This window comes from Theobroma cacao, chromosome 3 (genome assembly GCF_000208745.1).
Source record: "Theobroma cacao cultivar B97-61/B2 chromosome 3, Criollo_cocoa_genome_V2, whole genome shotgun sequence".
In the NCBI taxonomy this organism is placed as follows: Eukaryota; Viridiplantae; Streptophyta; class Magnoliopsida; order Malvales; family Malvaceae; genus Theobroma; species Theobroma cacao.
This window is the reverse complement of record NC_030852.1, coordinates 34500528-34517897: the sequence shown is the minus strand read 5'-3', so window position 1 is coordinate 34517897 and position 17370 is coordinate 34500528. Positions and strand designations below refer to the sequence as shown.

The following is a 17370-nucleotide window of genomic DNA, read 5'->3' as shown; positions in this document are numbered from 1 at the left end:
AGTATTTATAATCCAAAATTGCACATTGTTTGGGAATGGTTTTAGAAAGTGGAATTTAGATTTCGATAACTTTAATGGAAGGATCACAACTTGACAGATTGTTTAATTAATGCTTTGTGTTATTAAAAGGTTTTAATTAGGAGTCATTAGCCCAATTGCAATGGAAACCCAATAAGCCCACTAGGTTCAGCCGGAGCAAAGGAATTTGAGAACTTCATTTGCAGTCGGCTCTTGCATTTTTTCACAACCATTTTACCCCAATCGGCTTCGGCCCACCAAGCCCTTCTATCTCCTCTTTACCCTTCGTCAGAACTCAGAACTTGCCAACTTGGTAATCCACCTCGCTTAACTCACTCAGTCATCCCGAGCGAACTCGGGGCCATGAAGTGCCGATCCGTGGCGTGTATATGGTCAGGCACACCTCCGGTTCACCGAGTCACCGCCACTGCCGCCCTCAACCACCCTCCCACTCTCTACACCGGCGGATCCGATGGGTCCATCCTCTGGTGGAACCTCTCCAATTCCGACTCTCACTCGGTAACCAACTCCTTTTCCTTTTCTCATTTCTGATAATTGAATTTGGTTCAAAATTCTTTTTAGAGATAGCTTTGATTAATTGTCATTTAATTTGATCAAATGCTTTGTTTACTTGGACTAAACCGTGATTAATAGCTAAGTTTCTGTTTCAATGCTTATTCAAATCATGAGAATGAATATAAATAAAAAATCCCAATTTCGTTTCTGTTTTTTATTAATGAAAAGAAATTAACTTTAGATATTCTGTATTCAGTTGAATGACCAGAGAGCGTCTATTTGTTACCTTTTTCTTTGTTTAAATTTTTGTTTTTGATTTTATATTTTAAAATAAAATGTGATGCATTCATTCACATATTTTCTCGGTAGTAAGTCCGGGTTTTGTTAGGTTGCGGTTCAGATTGTTGATTTTACTGACTGATAGTTGAAATTGTATCATTTTCAGGAAATTAAACCGATTGCTATGTTGTGTGGTCATGCTGCACCCATAGCTGATCTCGGCATTTGTTGTCCCATTGTAGTATCAGGAGAACAAAATACAGATTATTCAAGTAATGTTGCTTTATACTCTAGCTTTGATCATGATGGTGCCTTAATAAGTGCTTGCACTGACAGTATGTTGTGCGTCTGGAGCAGAAGTAGTGGCCACTGCAGGCGTAGAAGAAAGCTGCCTCCGTGGGTGGGCACCCCATCCATTATTCGTACGTTGCCCTGGAATCCAAGATATGCTTGTGTGGGCTGTTGTTTTCTTGATGCTGGCCATTTATCTGACCATCATTTGATAGAATCTGCTGAAGGGGGTGAAATTTCAATGGATAAAGAATCTCAGAACAGGAAGCCTTCCAAGTGTACTGTTGTTATTGTTGATACATATACTCTTACCATTATACAAACTGTTTTTCATGGGAATCTGTCCAATGGGCCTTTGAAGTTTATGAATGTTTTTTCTTCATTTGATGATGGAGAAAAACATTTTTCACTTATGGCCGACTCCCTTGGTAGGCTACATTTGGTGCCTTTATCAGAGGACTCTCATCAAGGCGGTGAGCAAGAGAGTGGGTCACAAAGAAATTCTTTTCCGCAGGAAATTGAGACATGCGAAGATGGCCTAGTTGAGGCTGGACAAGTTGTGTCAATTGCAACATGTAGGAATATTGTTGCTACTGTGTTGAAAGATCGCTCTATATTTAGGCAGTTGGGGAATGCTATTAAAATAGGAGTGATTTTTTTCATGAACAATGTCCTTTGCATTGAAGGCGATTTGGGTCCATCACATGTTGTAGGGGCCATGTTTCTTGAAAGTAACAATTCTGAGAATGCACAAAGTACTGGTGAAGCCTATGAATATGAAAACTTTTTAGTGTGGAGTAATAAAGGATCTGCAGTTGTGTACACAATATCTTATTTAAATAACACATTTAATTCTCAGCCTCTTTGTGAAATCCCTGCTGCTTCTTATCCCCTTGATGCAAGGATGTCATTTTCTTTTGTCCATTTGAGCCAAATTCTTCTTCGCATTGAATCTGTTTGCTGCGTTGTTGAAGACCCATTCCAGTGGAGACCACGTGTTACAATCTGGTCACTTCATCAGAAACATGATGATCATGGCAACCTCTGCCAAGAATGCACAATGCTTGGAGACAGTATTTCTTCTCTTGGCTGGATTTCAGGTGCTAGTTTGGATCACAAAAATGAGACTCTGGGTGGATGCAAGACCAAATTAACATCTATTGAAAGCTCTGTTTCCTGCTCAGAAACTGTGAATAGCATACGTGCAGATGATAGTTGTTATTATTCTGTCCCTAAGGGACGGACTGTATCTTCCTCCATGGTTATTTCTGAAAATCTTTATGCTCCTTCAGCGATTGTATATGGCTTCTTTAGTGGTGAAATTGAAGTTGTGTGGTTTAGTTTGTTTCGGGGGCTTGATTCTCCTACTGTAAGTTCATGCCTTGAGGTAGACTCGCATATATCCAGACAAAGCTTTTCCGGGCACATGGGTGCTATACTATGTCTGGCAGCACATCGGATGGTAGGTGCTGCCAAAGGATGGAGTTTTAGTCAGGTTTTAGTTTCTGGAAGCATGGATTGCACGATTCGTATATGGGATCTTGATTCTGGTAATCTCATTACAGTGATGCACCAACATGTAGGTCCAGTGCGCCAAATCATTCTCCCCCCTGCTCGGACTGAACGCCCTTGGAGTGATTGCTTTCTCTCTGTTGGAGAGGACTCTTGTGTTGCTCTTACTTCTCTTGAAACTTTAAGAGTGGAGAGAATGTTTCCTGGACATCCTAACTATCCTGCAAAAGTTGTTTGGGATGGTGCAAGAGGTTATATTGCATGTCTCTGCCGGGACCATTCCAGAATTTCTGATGCCACTGATGTTCTATACATATGGGATGTGAAGACCGGTGCTAGAGAGCGGGTCCTTCGTGGGACTGCTTCTCATTCAATGTTTGATCATTTCTGCAAAGAAATTAGTATGACTTCCATTTCTGGTTCTTTGCTGAGTGGAAATACCTCAGTTTCCTCATTACTTCTTCCAATACATGAAGATGGGAACTTATCTCAATACAATTTAAATAATTCTGAAAGTGGGGCCAGTTTGTCTAAAATGACTGGGCCTAGTACATCACAGGCAAATAGTAGTAAAGTGAATCATGGAAAGGCAATCCCAATCACTCCATTTGTTTTTCAAACCAGAAAGCAACCCTTCAAATGCTTTTGCCCATATCCTGGAATTGCCACCCTGAGCTTTGATCTTGCAGCATTGATAAATCCTTATCAGAAGCATGAGTCTGTAGCAAAGGATGGTAATAAGCAAGAGAATGGCTATACAAAGGAGCAGGGAAGTGAGACATTAAGTCCCCATCAAATGAATTCTGATGATGGCTTTGTTACTGATCAGAGTTCAACCGATACCGTAGAACAGCATGACTGGGTCAAGTCACTTGAAGAATATCTAGTTCGATTTAGCTTGTCCTTTTTGCATTTATGGGATGTGGATTGTGGGCTTGATGAGTTATTAATAACTGAGATGAAGCTGAAGAGACCAAATGAGTTTATAGTATCTACTGGTTTGCAAGGTGATAAAGGGTCTTTGACACTGACATTTCCTGGGTTTACTGCAAGTCTTGAGGTATTTTGAAGGAATTGTATTGATATTGGATTTGACTTATTCCAACCGCTCCTGAGTTGTTAATTAACATTTCAGCTTTGGAAATCTTCGTCAGAATTTTGTGCAATTAGGTCACTAACAATGGTTTCACTTGCCCAACACATGATTAGCTTGTCTCACTCAAGTTCAGGTGCCAGCAGGTATCAAAGTTGTTCCACCAAAAGCAGTGCACAGCATCAATCTACTTCTATTACTTATTTGTACACTGATTATTCTCTATTTACTTTGTGCAGTCAAAATGTTTGTTGTCTCCTTTTTTACCTTTTATTGTTTCTGTTAGCTAATTTGCAGAAATGAAGCCTTTTTCTTTTAATCACTGTGTAAACAGTTGTTAACAAAACAAAGTAACATGTCAAAATTCAAATTTTTAGTAGATATACGATGTTATGATTCACAGATAATTTTTTGATGTCGTTGGCCATACCTAAGGACATATTGGTTGAAGTGGATTCTACCTTTTTATCAGTCCAGGATAGCATTCTGTTTAAGTGAATAGTTATCCTGTGCATGCATTATCTGTGAAATGATAATTATTTTATGCTCATAATATCTTGGAAAATTATGTTAAATGGAATATAAGTTTCACCTCTTTAAGTTATCTTTATGCTGGCTAATCTTGAAGGTAGGACTGACCATAGGAGTCATCTTCCATGACATGATGACATGGATGCATGTCTTCTGATTATGCCAGCATTATGTTTTTATGCTGTGCATTGTGTTAATGCTATATATTTCTTAAGTATGTATTTTTCCTCTACAAGTTTAACAATGAGACATTTTGATTGATACATTATTATTCCAGCCTGTGAAATAGTGTTCCCTATGTATTTTATTTTTGTTACCAGCCATTTGCATTTATTGGCATTACTTAACGATTTTGCTTCTATTGGTAATTGTTTGCAGTGCCTTAGCAGCATTCTATACTAGGAATTTCGCTGACAAATTTCCTGATATAAAGCCGCCTTCACTCCAGGTCCCATTTCGTGCTGATAACTAGGTGTTTTGAATCTCTGGTTCTGAACTAAAAACTATGTGTAATAATTTATAATTGTTGACGCCTTCATTGTTTGTGCCTTCTTCTTTGTATCTTGTGAGCATTTCATAATTATATCTTCTGTGTGCCTTTAATGGTTTCCTTGAGAGCAGAAGGTTGTTGGTTATGTTGGTGATATAGTTGATTAGGTTTCTTGTTTATTTATTAATTTATTGTCTTAGTCAACACCTTGTTTATGCTCAGTCTGTCTAAATTTGCTTTACAGCTTTTGGTGAGTTTTTGGCAAGATGAAAGTGAACATGTACGTATGGCAGCACGGTCTTTATTTCATTGTGCTGCTTCACGAGCTATTCCATCCCCTCTGTGTGGTCAACAAGCAACTCAGCATGCAAAACATGTGAGGTCACTGACTGGAATTGAAGAAATTGAACATGAAGTTTCAAGAAATGGAGGAACACCCATGGTTGGATTGAGTTCTGAATGTTTGTTGGAAACACAAGGAACTTCTCAGGTTGAGGAAGCTAAACTGCTTGCATGGCTAGAATCTTATGAAATGCAAGATTGGATTTCTTGTGTTGGGGGAACAAGTCAAGATGCAATGACATCTCACATCATTGTTGCTGCAGCATTGGTAATATGGTACCCTAGCCTTGTGAAGCCAAGTCTTGCCACATTAGTTGTTCAACCACTGGTGAAGTTGGTAATGGCAATGAATGAAAAATATAGCTCCACTGCAGCAGAGCTCCTTGCAGAAGGCATGGAGAGTACATGGAAGGCATGCATTGGCTCTGAAATACCTCGTTTGATTGGTGACATATTCTTTCAGATTGAGTGTGTAAGTGGCCCATCAGCCAACTTGGCTGGTGAAAATCCAGCTGTATCAGTATCCATCCGCGAGACCTTAGTTGGGACTCTTCTTCCAAGTCTAGCAATGGCTGATATTCTGGGGTTTTTAACTGTAATAGAAAGCCAAATCTGGTCTACTGCATCCGATTCACCTGTCCACCTGGTATCACTCACAACTCTCATCAGGGTTGTGCGTGGTTCTCCAAGAAACTTGGTTCAATACCTTGATAAGGTTGGTATATCTTGTTCCAAGTGAGTAACACATATTAGTATCTTCACTTTAATTTGAAAATAGATCAAGTCTTAAATACATGGAAAACAAAAGAAATTTCAGTAGATCAGTTTTGTGATGCATATCTAGGTTGATATATTTCACCATTTTATAGTCTTATTTCCAATGGTATTTCCACAAAAAATAGGTTATTTGCTGTCATGTGCATTTTTCTGCATTTTGCATTTTTCTGATGAATTTATATTTTTTAATGGGCTGTCGACATGTATTTCCTGCTCACAGAAGTCTGAATCACTTCGAGTTTACGTGTTACTATATTTAGGTGTCCAGAATCCTGGTTACTTTCTAAGATAGTGAATTAGACTTTGCAGAACTATTGTGCTTGAAATGTTAGCATGAATTTTTCTGACATTGGACAGATTTGCAGGTGGTTAAGTTCATCCTACAAACTATGGACCCTGGCAACTCAGTCATGCGCAAAACTTGCCTTCAATGTTCAATGACAGCATTAAGGGAAGTTATACGTGTATTTCCAATGGTAGCCATGAATGAAAGCTCAACCAAATTGGCTTTTGGTGACCCTATTGGGGAGATTAACAGTGCTACTATTCGGGTATATGACATGCAAAGGTAATGAAAATCAAATACAGATCAGTTTTGTGTTTCATTATAGGCAAAAATGGAATCCTGAAACATCAGTTTCTCTGTCAAATATGGAAAATTATTAGTGAGGAATTTTGCCTGTAGTTTTCCTGAGGGTTATGTGACAATAATGTCTTGTTCTTCATTATTCTTTTTGTTGGTTCATTGTTCTTCAATTACTTTCTTTCTATTGTCTTCATAGCTTCATGTTCTTTGATCCTAATAGCTTTCATTAACTTCTATGAGGAATGACTAGGAAGTTAACAATAGTTTCAATCTGCTGTACTTTTGTTTCTCTCTGTAGTGTGACAAAAATCAAAGTTTTGGATGCAAGTGGACCTCCTGGACTTCCAAGTTTGCTTTTGGGAGGCCCAGAAACGTCAGTGACTACTGTGATATCAGCTCTGAGCTTTTCCTCAGATGGAGAGGTATATCTAATTAGTCTATTGGCCCCCTGAACCAGATATTCCGATTCTTGCACTGGTTACTAATGCCATTGTTTCCTTCTTGTCTTCTTAAAATCATTTTTTATGCCTCCATTGCTTTATAAATATGTTCCAAATATTTCCATGCTGTCACACTTCTCCTTTTACTTCTCTACATTATTTTTTATTATCATTTTGAGAGGGTGAACTCCGATGTGTTGATGTGTCTCTTTTTACGACTATTTACATATCCTACTATTTGCAGGGGTTGGTAGCTTTCTCTGAACATGGGTTGATGATCAGATGGTGGTCTTTGGGATCCGTCTGGTGGGAGAGACTGAGCCGGAATCTTGTACCTGTCCAGTGCACCAAAGTGATATTTGTTCCTCCAGGAGAGGGATTCTCACCTAACACTTCAAGATCTAGCATAATGGGAAGCATATTGGGACATGATAGAGAGGCCAATGCACAGGTAATCTTTTGTCCCCGTTAGTAGCATTATTGTGATGAATATCAGCTTTTTGTCGAGTAGTATCTGGACTGCATCCATTATTAATTACCTTTCATTCATTTAATTTAAATGCTTCATATAAGGACCTGTTGGATACTGGTGAAGACGGAATTCTGCTTTTGAAATATATTGTGAAGTACAAATATGAAAAATAAAATAAGGATGAAAGAAATGTGATATAAGGAAAACCCTATCATGATGAACACTAAAGAAGAGTATTGTGTGATATTTGGGGCTCCTCGAGTTGTTTCTTTCAAGATGTTTCCAATTAATGAAGCTGAAGATTATTTCTTGAGAAAAGGGGATTATTCCTTTGTGTATTAGGGTTAATTAAACACTCTTCTGCTCATTATTACATGGTATGTCTTTATGTTCCAATTCTTCTGCTGGTGGGTGTGCATTTGGGGGAGGTGGAACTGAAATGATCGTGATAGACTCCACACTCCATTTACCTGTATAGGGTTCATTGCAATTTCTTACTGGATGCATCTATATGTAACTATAATAGCAGAAGGTAGCTTTCAAGATTGCTCCTTCAAAACCATAACACCTTTTGCACATTCTTTTCTGCAGGAGACTGTTAGGAGTTATACAGACAAATTAAAACTCTTGAGTCATAACCTTGACCTTTCTTACCGGCTCGAATGGATTGGCCAACGTAAAGTACTGCTTACAAGACATGGCCTTGAGATAGCCAGTTTCCCATTATAGTCAGGCAACTGCAAGAAATATCTTCCTTGAAAACCTGAGCAGTCCTGCATTGGATACATTCTATGTTGTCTGGTAGATGAGGTCGGACCATGTATATTCAGGTAGCCCTTGAATGCGTTATTATATTTTAGGTTAATACAATCAATTTTGGTGAGGAGATCATGTATGTATTGTTGATAACATATAGACTGCTGAATTAATAAGAAGTCATATATGTGTTCATTGTGTTCAATTGGCTTTTGCATATTTTAATTAAGCACAATCTTGCTCCTTGTTTTGAGAATGTTAATTCTCTCCGGCCGTTTCCCTCCAGCCCAGGCACTCTTCTCTTGATAGTTAAAAGCAAACCATAGCTTTTGTATATGATAACTTTCTTTCTTTTCCATCAAAATACACTTTATAATTATACATTTTACCATACAAATTTCATTTGGTTCGATTAATGTATTGAACATCTTTTCTTTTCTTTTTTTTTAACTTCAATTTCTGACAAACAAAATCAAGTTCACATGTGTTCTAATTATGTTAAATATAGTTTCAAAACAAAATTTATAAATAAATATTTCTTAAACTTCACAAATAAAATTAAAGTGTTCAACATGCCCATCATCATCATCATCATCATCATCATCATCATATATATATATAAGAAGCAATGAGAAAATGAATGCTTTGGATTACATTTCATTTGGAAGGATATATATTACCATGTATACATATATATAAGAAGGGAATGATGGTAGCAAATGACGTTGAGGAGTGGGTGCAACTATCTCTTATTCTTACTCTCATAATTAGTACAGTTTTGTGACTCAACTTACTGACTTTACTACATGCAGTTTATTCCCCTCACGCCACCTCCAGTCCTCCATTCTTCCATGTCATCATCCTCAATCTTATGATCCAATTAACTTCAATTTTACCAATATTAATTTTGGGAATGGAGTTGGATTATTCCTTGATATTTTGTAATTGAATTACAGTAACAAAATCTCTTCTAATTTTCCTTTTAAAAAAAGGAGAAGCAACTGATGACTAAAACTTCCCTGTTTTTCTTTTGTAATTAACCAACAGCCATGAAAAATATTATTACTCGTTCTATTCAATGAGGGGCATCAGGGTCACCACTGAAAAGGGTCTATAAATAACCAATTAGACCAAACCAACGGTCATGCAATTATAAGTCACGATGAGGTCTGGTGAAATAGTGTGGGGTTTGGTCTTGGGCAGCATCTTGGCCATGGCTAGTCGTCACAATGGACTAGCCGTGGAGGACTCGGGTTTGTCTGCCACAGGTTATGACTACACGGATGCACTTCACAAAGCAGTCTTGTTCTTTGAAGGACAACGTTCCGGAAAGTTACCGGCGAGACAGAGAGTGAAGTGGAGGGGAGACTCTGCACTCACTGATGGCGAACCTGATAAAGTACGGCTGGCAAATTAAAAACTTCGGAATATATATTGTTATATACTGAGCTAGACTAGTGTTGATGTTTCAACAAATTTAACTAGCTGTTATTTTCACCTTCATGCTGATTTGGTTATCCCAGGAGAAACAATAGAACAGTGATGCTTGGTATATATCACTGACTGCTAAATTCCGATTCTTGACAAATAATTTTTATGGTTTAGGATTTGCTTTCTCTTGCAGGTCAATCTAGTAGGAGGTTACTATGATGCTGGCGACAATGTAAAGTTCGGATGGCCTATGGCGTTTACAGTCACCCTGTTAAGTTGGGCAGCTGTTGAGTTCCGGCAGGAAATCTCTTCGGCCAATCAGCTGAACCGCCTCCGCTCCGCCATCCGTTGGGGCAGTGATTTTATTTTGCGAGCCCACACTTCACCCACCACACTTTATACCCAGGTTTGTGTCAGGTTCTTGTATAGTATTTGCATAGAGTACTACCTTTTTTTTTTTCAATTTTTTTTCTCATTCAATCTGGTTATTTTATTAATAAAAAGTTTGGTACAAGCCCTGGCCAAAGCCATCCAAGACTCTTACAGCCAAGTCAATACAGAAACCACACTGGTTGTAAGAGCATACTACAACAGAAGTAAAAGACACCTTACATAGAACTCAAACTCAGCCCTGCTTGTCAAATATGCGTACGTCTAATTCAATTAAAGATTATTAACCAGAACGAAATAGAAAAGGAATAGAAATTGTAAGGTTACCATTAGAATAAGTTTTGTCTCTTACTATTTGATGCTTATTGCTAGAACATCATTGGTATATATTTGCATTTACAGGTGGGGAACGGAGATGCTGATCACCAGTGTTGGGAGCGTCCTGAAGACATGGACACCCCTCGAACGCTCTACAAGATCACTTCTGATTCACCAGGCACTGAAGCAGCAGCAGAGGCTGCTGCTGCCCTTTCTGCTGCTTCATTAGTCTTCAAAGGGGTTAAGTCCAATTATTCTAGAAGGCTGTTAACCAAATCAAAATCAGTTAAGGGGCTGGTTAAATTTAGTTCCTTTATACCTACCAACCTCTCCTGTGCATTTAATCTCATTCATTTTGCTTCACAGTTATTCGAATTTGCAGACAATTATAGGGGATCTTACAAAGATTCTTGCCCTTTCTACTGCTCTTTCTCAGGATATCAGGTAAAACATTAAGCTTCAGGTAGATATGTTGATAAGTATGTTAGTCATCACTTTAGTTCGATTTGAGCTTACCCATTCCGAATTTTCGTCAGGACGAATTATTATGGTCTGCAGCTTGGCTATACAAGGCAAGTGCAGATAACAAGTACTTTAGCTATGTTTTGAGCAACCAAGGATGGAGTCAGCAGGTATCAGAGTTTAGTTGGGACAACAAATTTGCTGGAGCTCAGGCATTACTAGCAAAGGTATAGTGAAAAAAAAAAGCAAAAACAAAAACACTGTACAATCCTATGTCTCCTATTTATAAAGATTTTAACAGAATTTAGTTCAGGAATTCCACGGTGGGAAGAAGGATTTGTCTAAATATAAGACTGATGTGGAATCATTTATATGTGCCCTGATGCCAGGGAGTAGCTCTTTACAGATTAAAACAACTTCTGGTATGAATAACTAAATTACTAAGTTTTCTGCACAATGCATTTGAAGGGTATGGTTCTCACAGAGCTTAACAGATTTTCTGGTTTGTTTTCAGGTGGGCTTTTGTACATAAGAGATAGTGCTAATCTACAATATGTTACAAGCTCCTGCATGCTGCTATCTATCTACGTGAAAACCTTAAAGGCGTCTCAAATCGATGGAATCCAATGTGGCTCTGCCCATTTCTCTGCTTCCCAAATCAGAGAATTTGTAAAATTACAGGTATATTTATGATCTAAATTAATGCAAGACAAATAACATCAAACCCAGAATGGGTTTCATTAATTTATTGATGCAGGTGAATTACATCCTGGGAAACAACCCCATGAATATGTCATACATGGTTGGATTCGGAAGCAAATATCCGATGCAGCTTCACCATAGAGGCGCATCCATCCCTTCTATCCACATTCGCCCGAGCAAGGTGGGCTGTAATGATGGCTACTCGAGTTATTATTCTTCTGACAGTCCAAATCCAAATCAACATGTTGGAGCCATCGTTGGAGGTCCTGATTCAAATGACCATTACAATGACCGAAGATCAGATTACTCTCATGCCGAACCCACAACTTACATTAATGCAGCTTTTGTGGGCGCAGTGGCTGCTTTCCTTGATGAAAGCAAGCAGCAGCCTCTGCAACTGCTGCAGATTAATGGAACCATAAGTACGATTGACTCTATGTAATTCACCAGCACTGCATCCAATTTAAAACTTCCAGGGAATATCTATACCCCATCTACATGGTTGTAAAATATTTAATAAAGGATAAAAGTATTATTAAGTATATATGCTGCATCTCTCTGGTCCTCTTTTGACTGGTTCAACCCGAAGCTTAAGCAACAAATCGAAGAGTCAAAGCCAGATGTATCCGATGATGATCAATAGCCAAAGCCTGAAGAACTTGAATTCTGACAAATCAAATCATAAAACTACTTGCATGGATAATGCCAGAATATCATCATTTATTAAAGATCTTAAACAATTTATCTTAAACGATTGTATAATACTTCACATATATGTACACGCAAGTGAGATTTTCCAGTTTTCTTCTGTACGGAAAGTTGCTCAGTAGCAGAATATAACTTCATTATAAAGCAATCATATCCACTATTCCAATGATAGGATCATAGAATATATAATTATAAACTGTGGATGACATAATAAAAGCATGCTTGAGGTTTAGAAATAGTTTTTTTACTACTAATATTAGTATTAATATATTTGACCGTCGTTTTCCAATACAGTTAGGTGGATTCGCACCTAATTTCCAAAGAAATGCAAGTTGGCTTGAGCTAAATTGGATAAATAGTATTAAAATGACAATAAAAGCTGTGTTTGTTTCCCGAAAATTAACTTTTAGAAAAAAAAAATTATTTTTTTAAAAAAATATTGATATTTTTTGTTATAATGTTTTTATTAAAAATTTAAAAATAAAATATTGATTATTAACATTCAACATTTACTATACATTTACTGTTGTTTGACTAGATTATACCATCTTCCACATATTTGGTTCTATATATCAACCACTTTATATCAAGGTGTTTCATATTAAAAAGACTATAAGGCTGTTTTATAGTTTAATCACTTTATATTTATTTTTTTGATAACCGAAGTTACCAAATATCTATGAAAATTACCAACAAAATACATCTAATATAGTAATTACTAAATAATAGATGAAGATCATGAAAGATTAAAGGTATTGGAAAAGTTATAAACCTATATGGTGTTCTAATAACTAAGTAGATGATATTTTAGTAACCCTATGTTGCTGAATATTCCTAAAAATTAAATATTTTAGTAACTTTACGTTATCGAATATCCATGAAAGTTCTTGAAAAATATGTTTGATAGATGAAAGTTAAAAAAATAATTATGTATTTTAAGGTTATTAATTTTTACATATCGAGATTATTAAAAAAAAGTTATACATCACTTGATATTTAGTACCGTTATTGAATATTTATTAAAATTATTCATAAAGTATCGAAAGGTAACTATATAATATATAGAAAGTTACTAACATAGTATATCTAAGGTTATTAAATAATATATTTATATATGTGTGTGTGAAGTTTAAAAAAAAAAATTATATATTTTAAGGTCATTGATTTTACAAATTGAAATTATAAAAAAGTATATATAAATATTTGATGTTATGTTCCTGAATATTTAATATTTCAACAACACTTAGTTATTGAATATTCATATAATAAACCATAAAAAAAAAAGTGGAGGGATATATATTTATTTCGTTTTATACTGAAGTAGCTGTCTAGCTGATGATGTGGGTAACTAAAGATTTAATCAATGCAAATTAAACTTTTAGACGTAATTGGTAATTAATTTATGAAATATAAGAACGAAAATTGATATTTAAATCAAACCTTACAAGTTAGAAACAACAAGTTCAAATACAAGTAGTTAAATGGTTGCTTGGGTTGGTTTTTCGTTGTAATTAACTCCATTAATTTATTTATTGTCAACAATATACTTCCACCGATTTATATATATATATATATGTATACATAAATAATTTTTCTTGTTTATAATTATGATATTCTTGTAAGAAGATGGATTACAGAGACTGAAAGAGCAAAAAGAAATAAAACAAAACCGATGGAGAACTGCAATTTCGGTTTATACACGGCTTGTGCCTGGCCTAGCTAAGTACATAAGAGGCTAAAGACTAAGTCCAGCAACCACCAGTTAAGGTTGCAGATTCATTCATGGACCATAGTTCATGAGACCAATCGGGAAATTGGTCTAGAAAGAGACCTTCAAAGTTGTCTAAGCTTTGATCTAATTCGTCACTCAACATTATGTCTGGGGTGAGAATTTTGTCCCCATGACCATCTTCAAGCATTTGTTCCTCCACCTTCATACTCCAATCTTGTTGCACAGACTCATCTTTCATGGTTGTTGGAGAAAGAACCGTTTCTGCTGCCTCACGGGGTTCATTATTGTTGACAAGACTTTTAGATGTTGAAGATGACTTGCTGCGAGTGCTTCCTGCAAGCGAGCTTCGGCGAGTTGGATGGCCATGGCTGTGCTCAGCGGTGTAGGTTATGATAAAGATTCGAGGATCCGAACAGCTACGCTCTACTTGCTTTCTCGCCAAACATCCTTTTGAGCTGCTGCACCTATAATAGCTCCTGTTTTTCAATTCAACCAAGCAAACAAGTTTATTCAATGACATGAAAATAATTAAGTAAGCCTTCAAACTCTCTAGCTTGATACCCAGAAAAAAAATGATAACGAAGAGAGGTTTTTACCTTGGATATGGTGACCCTTTGATGGGTTTCTGTCCATATTTTCGCCAAGCCCATATATCTGACGAAAGACCATCAGCAGTTACGTGCTTCACCACTCTATTTTGCTGATTCTTCCGGCTGAAATATGTGAATTTTTCAACATCAATGGATTTTGGAATTCCAGTAATCAAATTCTGACTATTAAAACATAAGCAATGAGTTTACAAACCTGGATCTTTTAGGTTTGGCTGTTTGAGTAGAATCTTTATTTGTACCAGAAACAGCAGACTGAGAAACAGGCTGCTGCTTCTTTTGGCTTTCTGGTTTCTCCTCATCTTGAGGGACTGGGAGGGAACTGGTAATAATGGTTTGTGTGGAAAACGGATTGAACTCGGGATAGAAAGGCTTGTAAAGTTCCTCCAACTCATCTAAAACTTTAGGGTTCGTTTCAAAAACATCTGGGAAACTCATAATTAGATCTTCCTGTTGAAAACTCCAAGGATCAAAACAGAATGGTGGGTTTTCCATATCGGGGATGCAGGCACCATTGCTGCTTCCTCCAACTACCGCTCGCAAATCCCAGTTCTCCATGTAGAATTCACTCATCAACAACTCTTTGTTTATATTCTATGAAAAAGAAAAAGGAGAGATCTAAGAGGGAAAACTAGGAGATAAAGGGAGCAAAGAGTGGCGCTGACTTTGGAGATTTGTCGGAGGATTGTGATGAGAGGAAGATCTCAAAACAAGTCCTTCGTCTATATACTGGTAAGAAAGAGGGGATTGTTTTTACTCGAAATTAAGCAGCAATTGTGTAAGTCTGGTTTTGCATTTCCACTGAGTTGACATTTTGAAAAGTCAAATCGTTATAACAGTGGAAGCAGCCTGTATATATCTATATATTCAGCATTTCATACAGTTTTGTTCTCTTCTGGAATGCTTAGTTGTCCAATCTTGGCGTTCGGCGACTTCAATAGGTAATACTGGCGTCGGTGAGAAAAGAATTTAACTCAAATGATCTGTTGAATACTATTTCACTCCATTGATGAGCTGAATAAATACTATGGAATTAAGGTTATTTCAACAAAAATACCGCTGCTAACTGCCAAAGCAGTCATCTGTGACAAAACCCTATTCGGAAATTGTGAATGTACTATAAATGGTTTATGTTAATGCACTTAGCATGAACCATGATAAACTTGTCACTTTCCTTTCGAGCAACTTGAGCTTATCTGATAATAAGATGCATGGTTGAAGATAAAATTTTAGGCAGAAATATTTCATATTTGAGCTGCAAATTACTTTTCCAGAAATATTACGAAAGCAATATATATAGATATCCAACCATGGAAATCTAGGAGTTAATATGCTCGAATTTGATAGAAAGCAATAGAGCATGGCTATATCACATACCCCATATATTGCCAGTTTGCATATAGGGCAAGGTTGGTCCCTATTCTCATATGCATATGAAACCATAGGTTTGTCTTTGAACTTTTAAGGGTAACATCTCTCATTCCATGGAGGTCCTGTTTAGGGTTCATCGGCTTATCCTGCCAGTTCTTTGATCGACTAAACAATTGCTAAAGGATTCAAAACTGGGACCAAACACGGAAAAAACTCAAAGTCAAGGAAGAAACTATGGAAATATATGACCAGTAGCGGTCTGCAACTTGCAAAAAGCAAGACAGTTCTGTCATCAATACTCCGTTTGCATCCTGCAAAAGATCATGCGCATAGGCTTGAGCCCAGCAGGTTGAGGGTATGGCTTATGGGTCTTGGGCTATGATATCTATTGAAGAAGACCCAAAAAAAAAAAGAGAAACATATCATTACGTTGACTGAGGGAAAACTCGAAAGAAATGGAGCATTTTGGACCACAAAAGACGGCCACTGCTACTACTACTACTACTAGTACCCATGAGAATATTTTCTTGGTCACTTTTGTCAATAACTTCATCCTCCCATTTGGCCATCCTACATCATTTTCCTAGTGACCATATAGGAAGCTACAAGCTAGAAACGTTTGAAAAAAGCGAAACATATCGAAAGCTCTTTGATTTGGTCTTGGAGTGCTGCAGCACGCGGAAAGGAAGGGGAAATTTCTTGCAATTGGGAAAAAACTAACTGAAATCCAGGAAACCAGATTTCTCAAAGTCTTGGTCTGGTTTCGTTCAACATTTCCTGCTGGCTATATTCCTTCTGCTACGACAACTAGGTATATAATATAAAAATAATTGACTTAGATTTTTTTTCCCTGTCACCGGCCCAGTTTGAGAGAAACAAAAAAGGACATAAATCAAGTTGCCAACCGACGTTTGAAAGGAAATAACGTAATAAACAATTGCGATAATTTTTGAAAATAGTAACCCCTTGTCTTGGTTTCTTTTTTCTGTAATGACGTATATATTTGACTCTTTCAGCAACTGAGACTTTGACCAAATTTTCAACACATTTGCAGTTCTTCTCCCCCTGTTCCGGCCCACGCTGCACGCATCAAGTGCTCGTTAAAATATAAATTCCTAATTGGGAAATTATTTTTCTGTCTGGTGGCATTTAATGAATCCGAACAAACTTATATGTATCGCAACATAATGCTGTTATTTTCAATAATACTAGTAGTAATAGTTTTTAGGATATAATATTTTAAAAAATTTAAATAAGTTTTTTTTATTATTATTATGTACATTTGATAGAATTTTTGTACTTTTATTCAAAGTTAAATAAGTTTTTATATTTTTATATTAAACTAAATAAACTTTTATAATTAATAGTTAAATTATCAAAATATTACTTATTATTTTATAACATATGATATGTTAATATGTTATAATAAAAAATAATATGATATGATAATATACTCATGTGATATTTTTATTTTTTTAATTAACGTCGAGCGATATGAAATGATATGTAGCATTTGGATTAGATCAACTACTAGTAATAAAAATT

At 36.5% G+C, this 17370-nt stretch overlaps 3 protein-coding genes across 3 annotated transcripts; 2 read left to right on the top strand and 1 right to left on the bottom strand.

Moving 5' to 3' along the window:
• On the top strand, positions 157-8308 carry LOC18606596. The gene is made up of 9 exons (XM_018117738.1): positions 157-537; positions 980-3676; positions 3752-3855; positions 4619-4688; positions 4975-5787; positions 6215-6417; positions 6734-6857; positions 7120-7326; positions 7939-8308. Exons 1-9 carry the CDS (start codon positions 382-384, stop codon positions 8074-8076), a joined length of 4512 nt encoding a protein of 1503 aa, XP_017973227.1. The 5' UTR covers positions 157-381; the 3' UTR covers positions 8077-8308.
• On the top strand, positions 9193-11950 carry LOC18606595 (endoglucanase). Its single transcript, XM_007040295.2, has 8 exons — positions 9193-9502; positions 9728-9940; positions 10327-10527; positions 10609-10686; positions 10779-10931; positions 11018-11126; positions 11219-11385; positions 11462-11950. Exons 1-8 carry the CDS (start codon positions 9266-9268, stop codon positions 11846-11848), a joined length of 1545 nt encoding a protein of 514 aa, XP_007040357.2. The 5' UTR covers positions 9193-9265; the 3' UTR covers positions 11849-11950.
• LOC18606594 (probable WRKY transcription factor 29) lies at positions 13777-15101 on the bottom strand. Its single transcript, XM_007040294.2, has 3 exons — positions 14651-15101; positions 14443-14559; positions 13777-14322 (listed from the first exon to the last, which is right to left on the bottom strand). Exons 1-3 carry the CDS (start codon positions 15025-15027, stop codon positions 13857-13859), a joined length of 960 nt encoding a protein of 319 aa, XP_007040356.2. The 5' UTR covers positions 15028-15101; the 3' UTR covers positions 13777-13856.

What these genes read in the sequence shown, in the direction of transcription:
- LOC18606596 (XM_018117738.1), top strand. Translation starts at nt 382, where the DNA reads ATGAAGTGCCGATCCGTGGCGTGTATATGGTCAGGCACACCTCCGGTT. An exon ending in GCTTTTCCTCAGATGGAGAG is followed by an intron (nt 6,858 to 7,119) that starts GTATATCTAATT and finishes TACTATTTGCAG; the next exon opens with GGGTTGGTAGCTTTCTCTGA. An exon ending in ATAGAGAGGCCAATGCACAG is followed by an intron (nt 7,327 to 7,938) that starts GTAATCTTTTGT and finishes TCTTTTCTGCAG; the next exon opens with GAGACTGTTAGGAGTTATAC.
- LOC18606595 (XM_007040295.2), top strand. Translation starts at nt 9,266, where the DNA reads ATGAGGTCTGGTGAAATAGTGTGGGGTTTGGTCTTGGGCAGCATCTTG. An exon ending in CCACCACACTTTATACCCAG is followed by an intron (nt 9,941 to 10,326) that starts GTTTGTGTCAGG and finishes TTGCATTTACAG; the next exon opens with GTGGGGAACGGAGATGCTGA. An exon ending in TGTTAACCAAATCAAAATCA is followed by an intron (nt 10,528 to 10,608) that starts GTTAAGGGGCTG and finishes TTTGCTTCACAG; the next exon opens with TTATTCGAATTTGCAGACAA.
- LOC18606594 (XM_007040294.2), bottom strand. Translation starts at nt 15,027, where the DNA reads ATGAGTGAATTCTACATGGAGAACTGGGATTTGCGAGCGGTAGTTGGA. An exon ending in GCCAAACCTAAAAGATCCAG is followed by an intron (nt 14,560 to 14,650) that starts GTTTGTAAACTC and finishes CACATATTTCAG; the next exon opens with CCGGAAGAATCAGCAAAATA. An exon ending in AAAGGGTCACCATATCCAAG is followed by an intron (nt 14,323 to 14,442) that starts GTAAAAACCTCT and finishes ATTGAAAAACAG; the next exon opens with GAGCTATTATAGGTGCAGCA.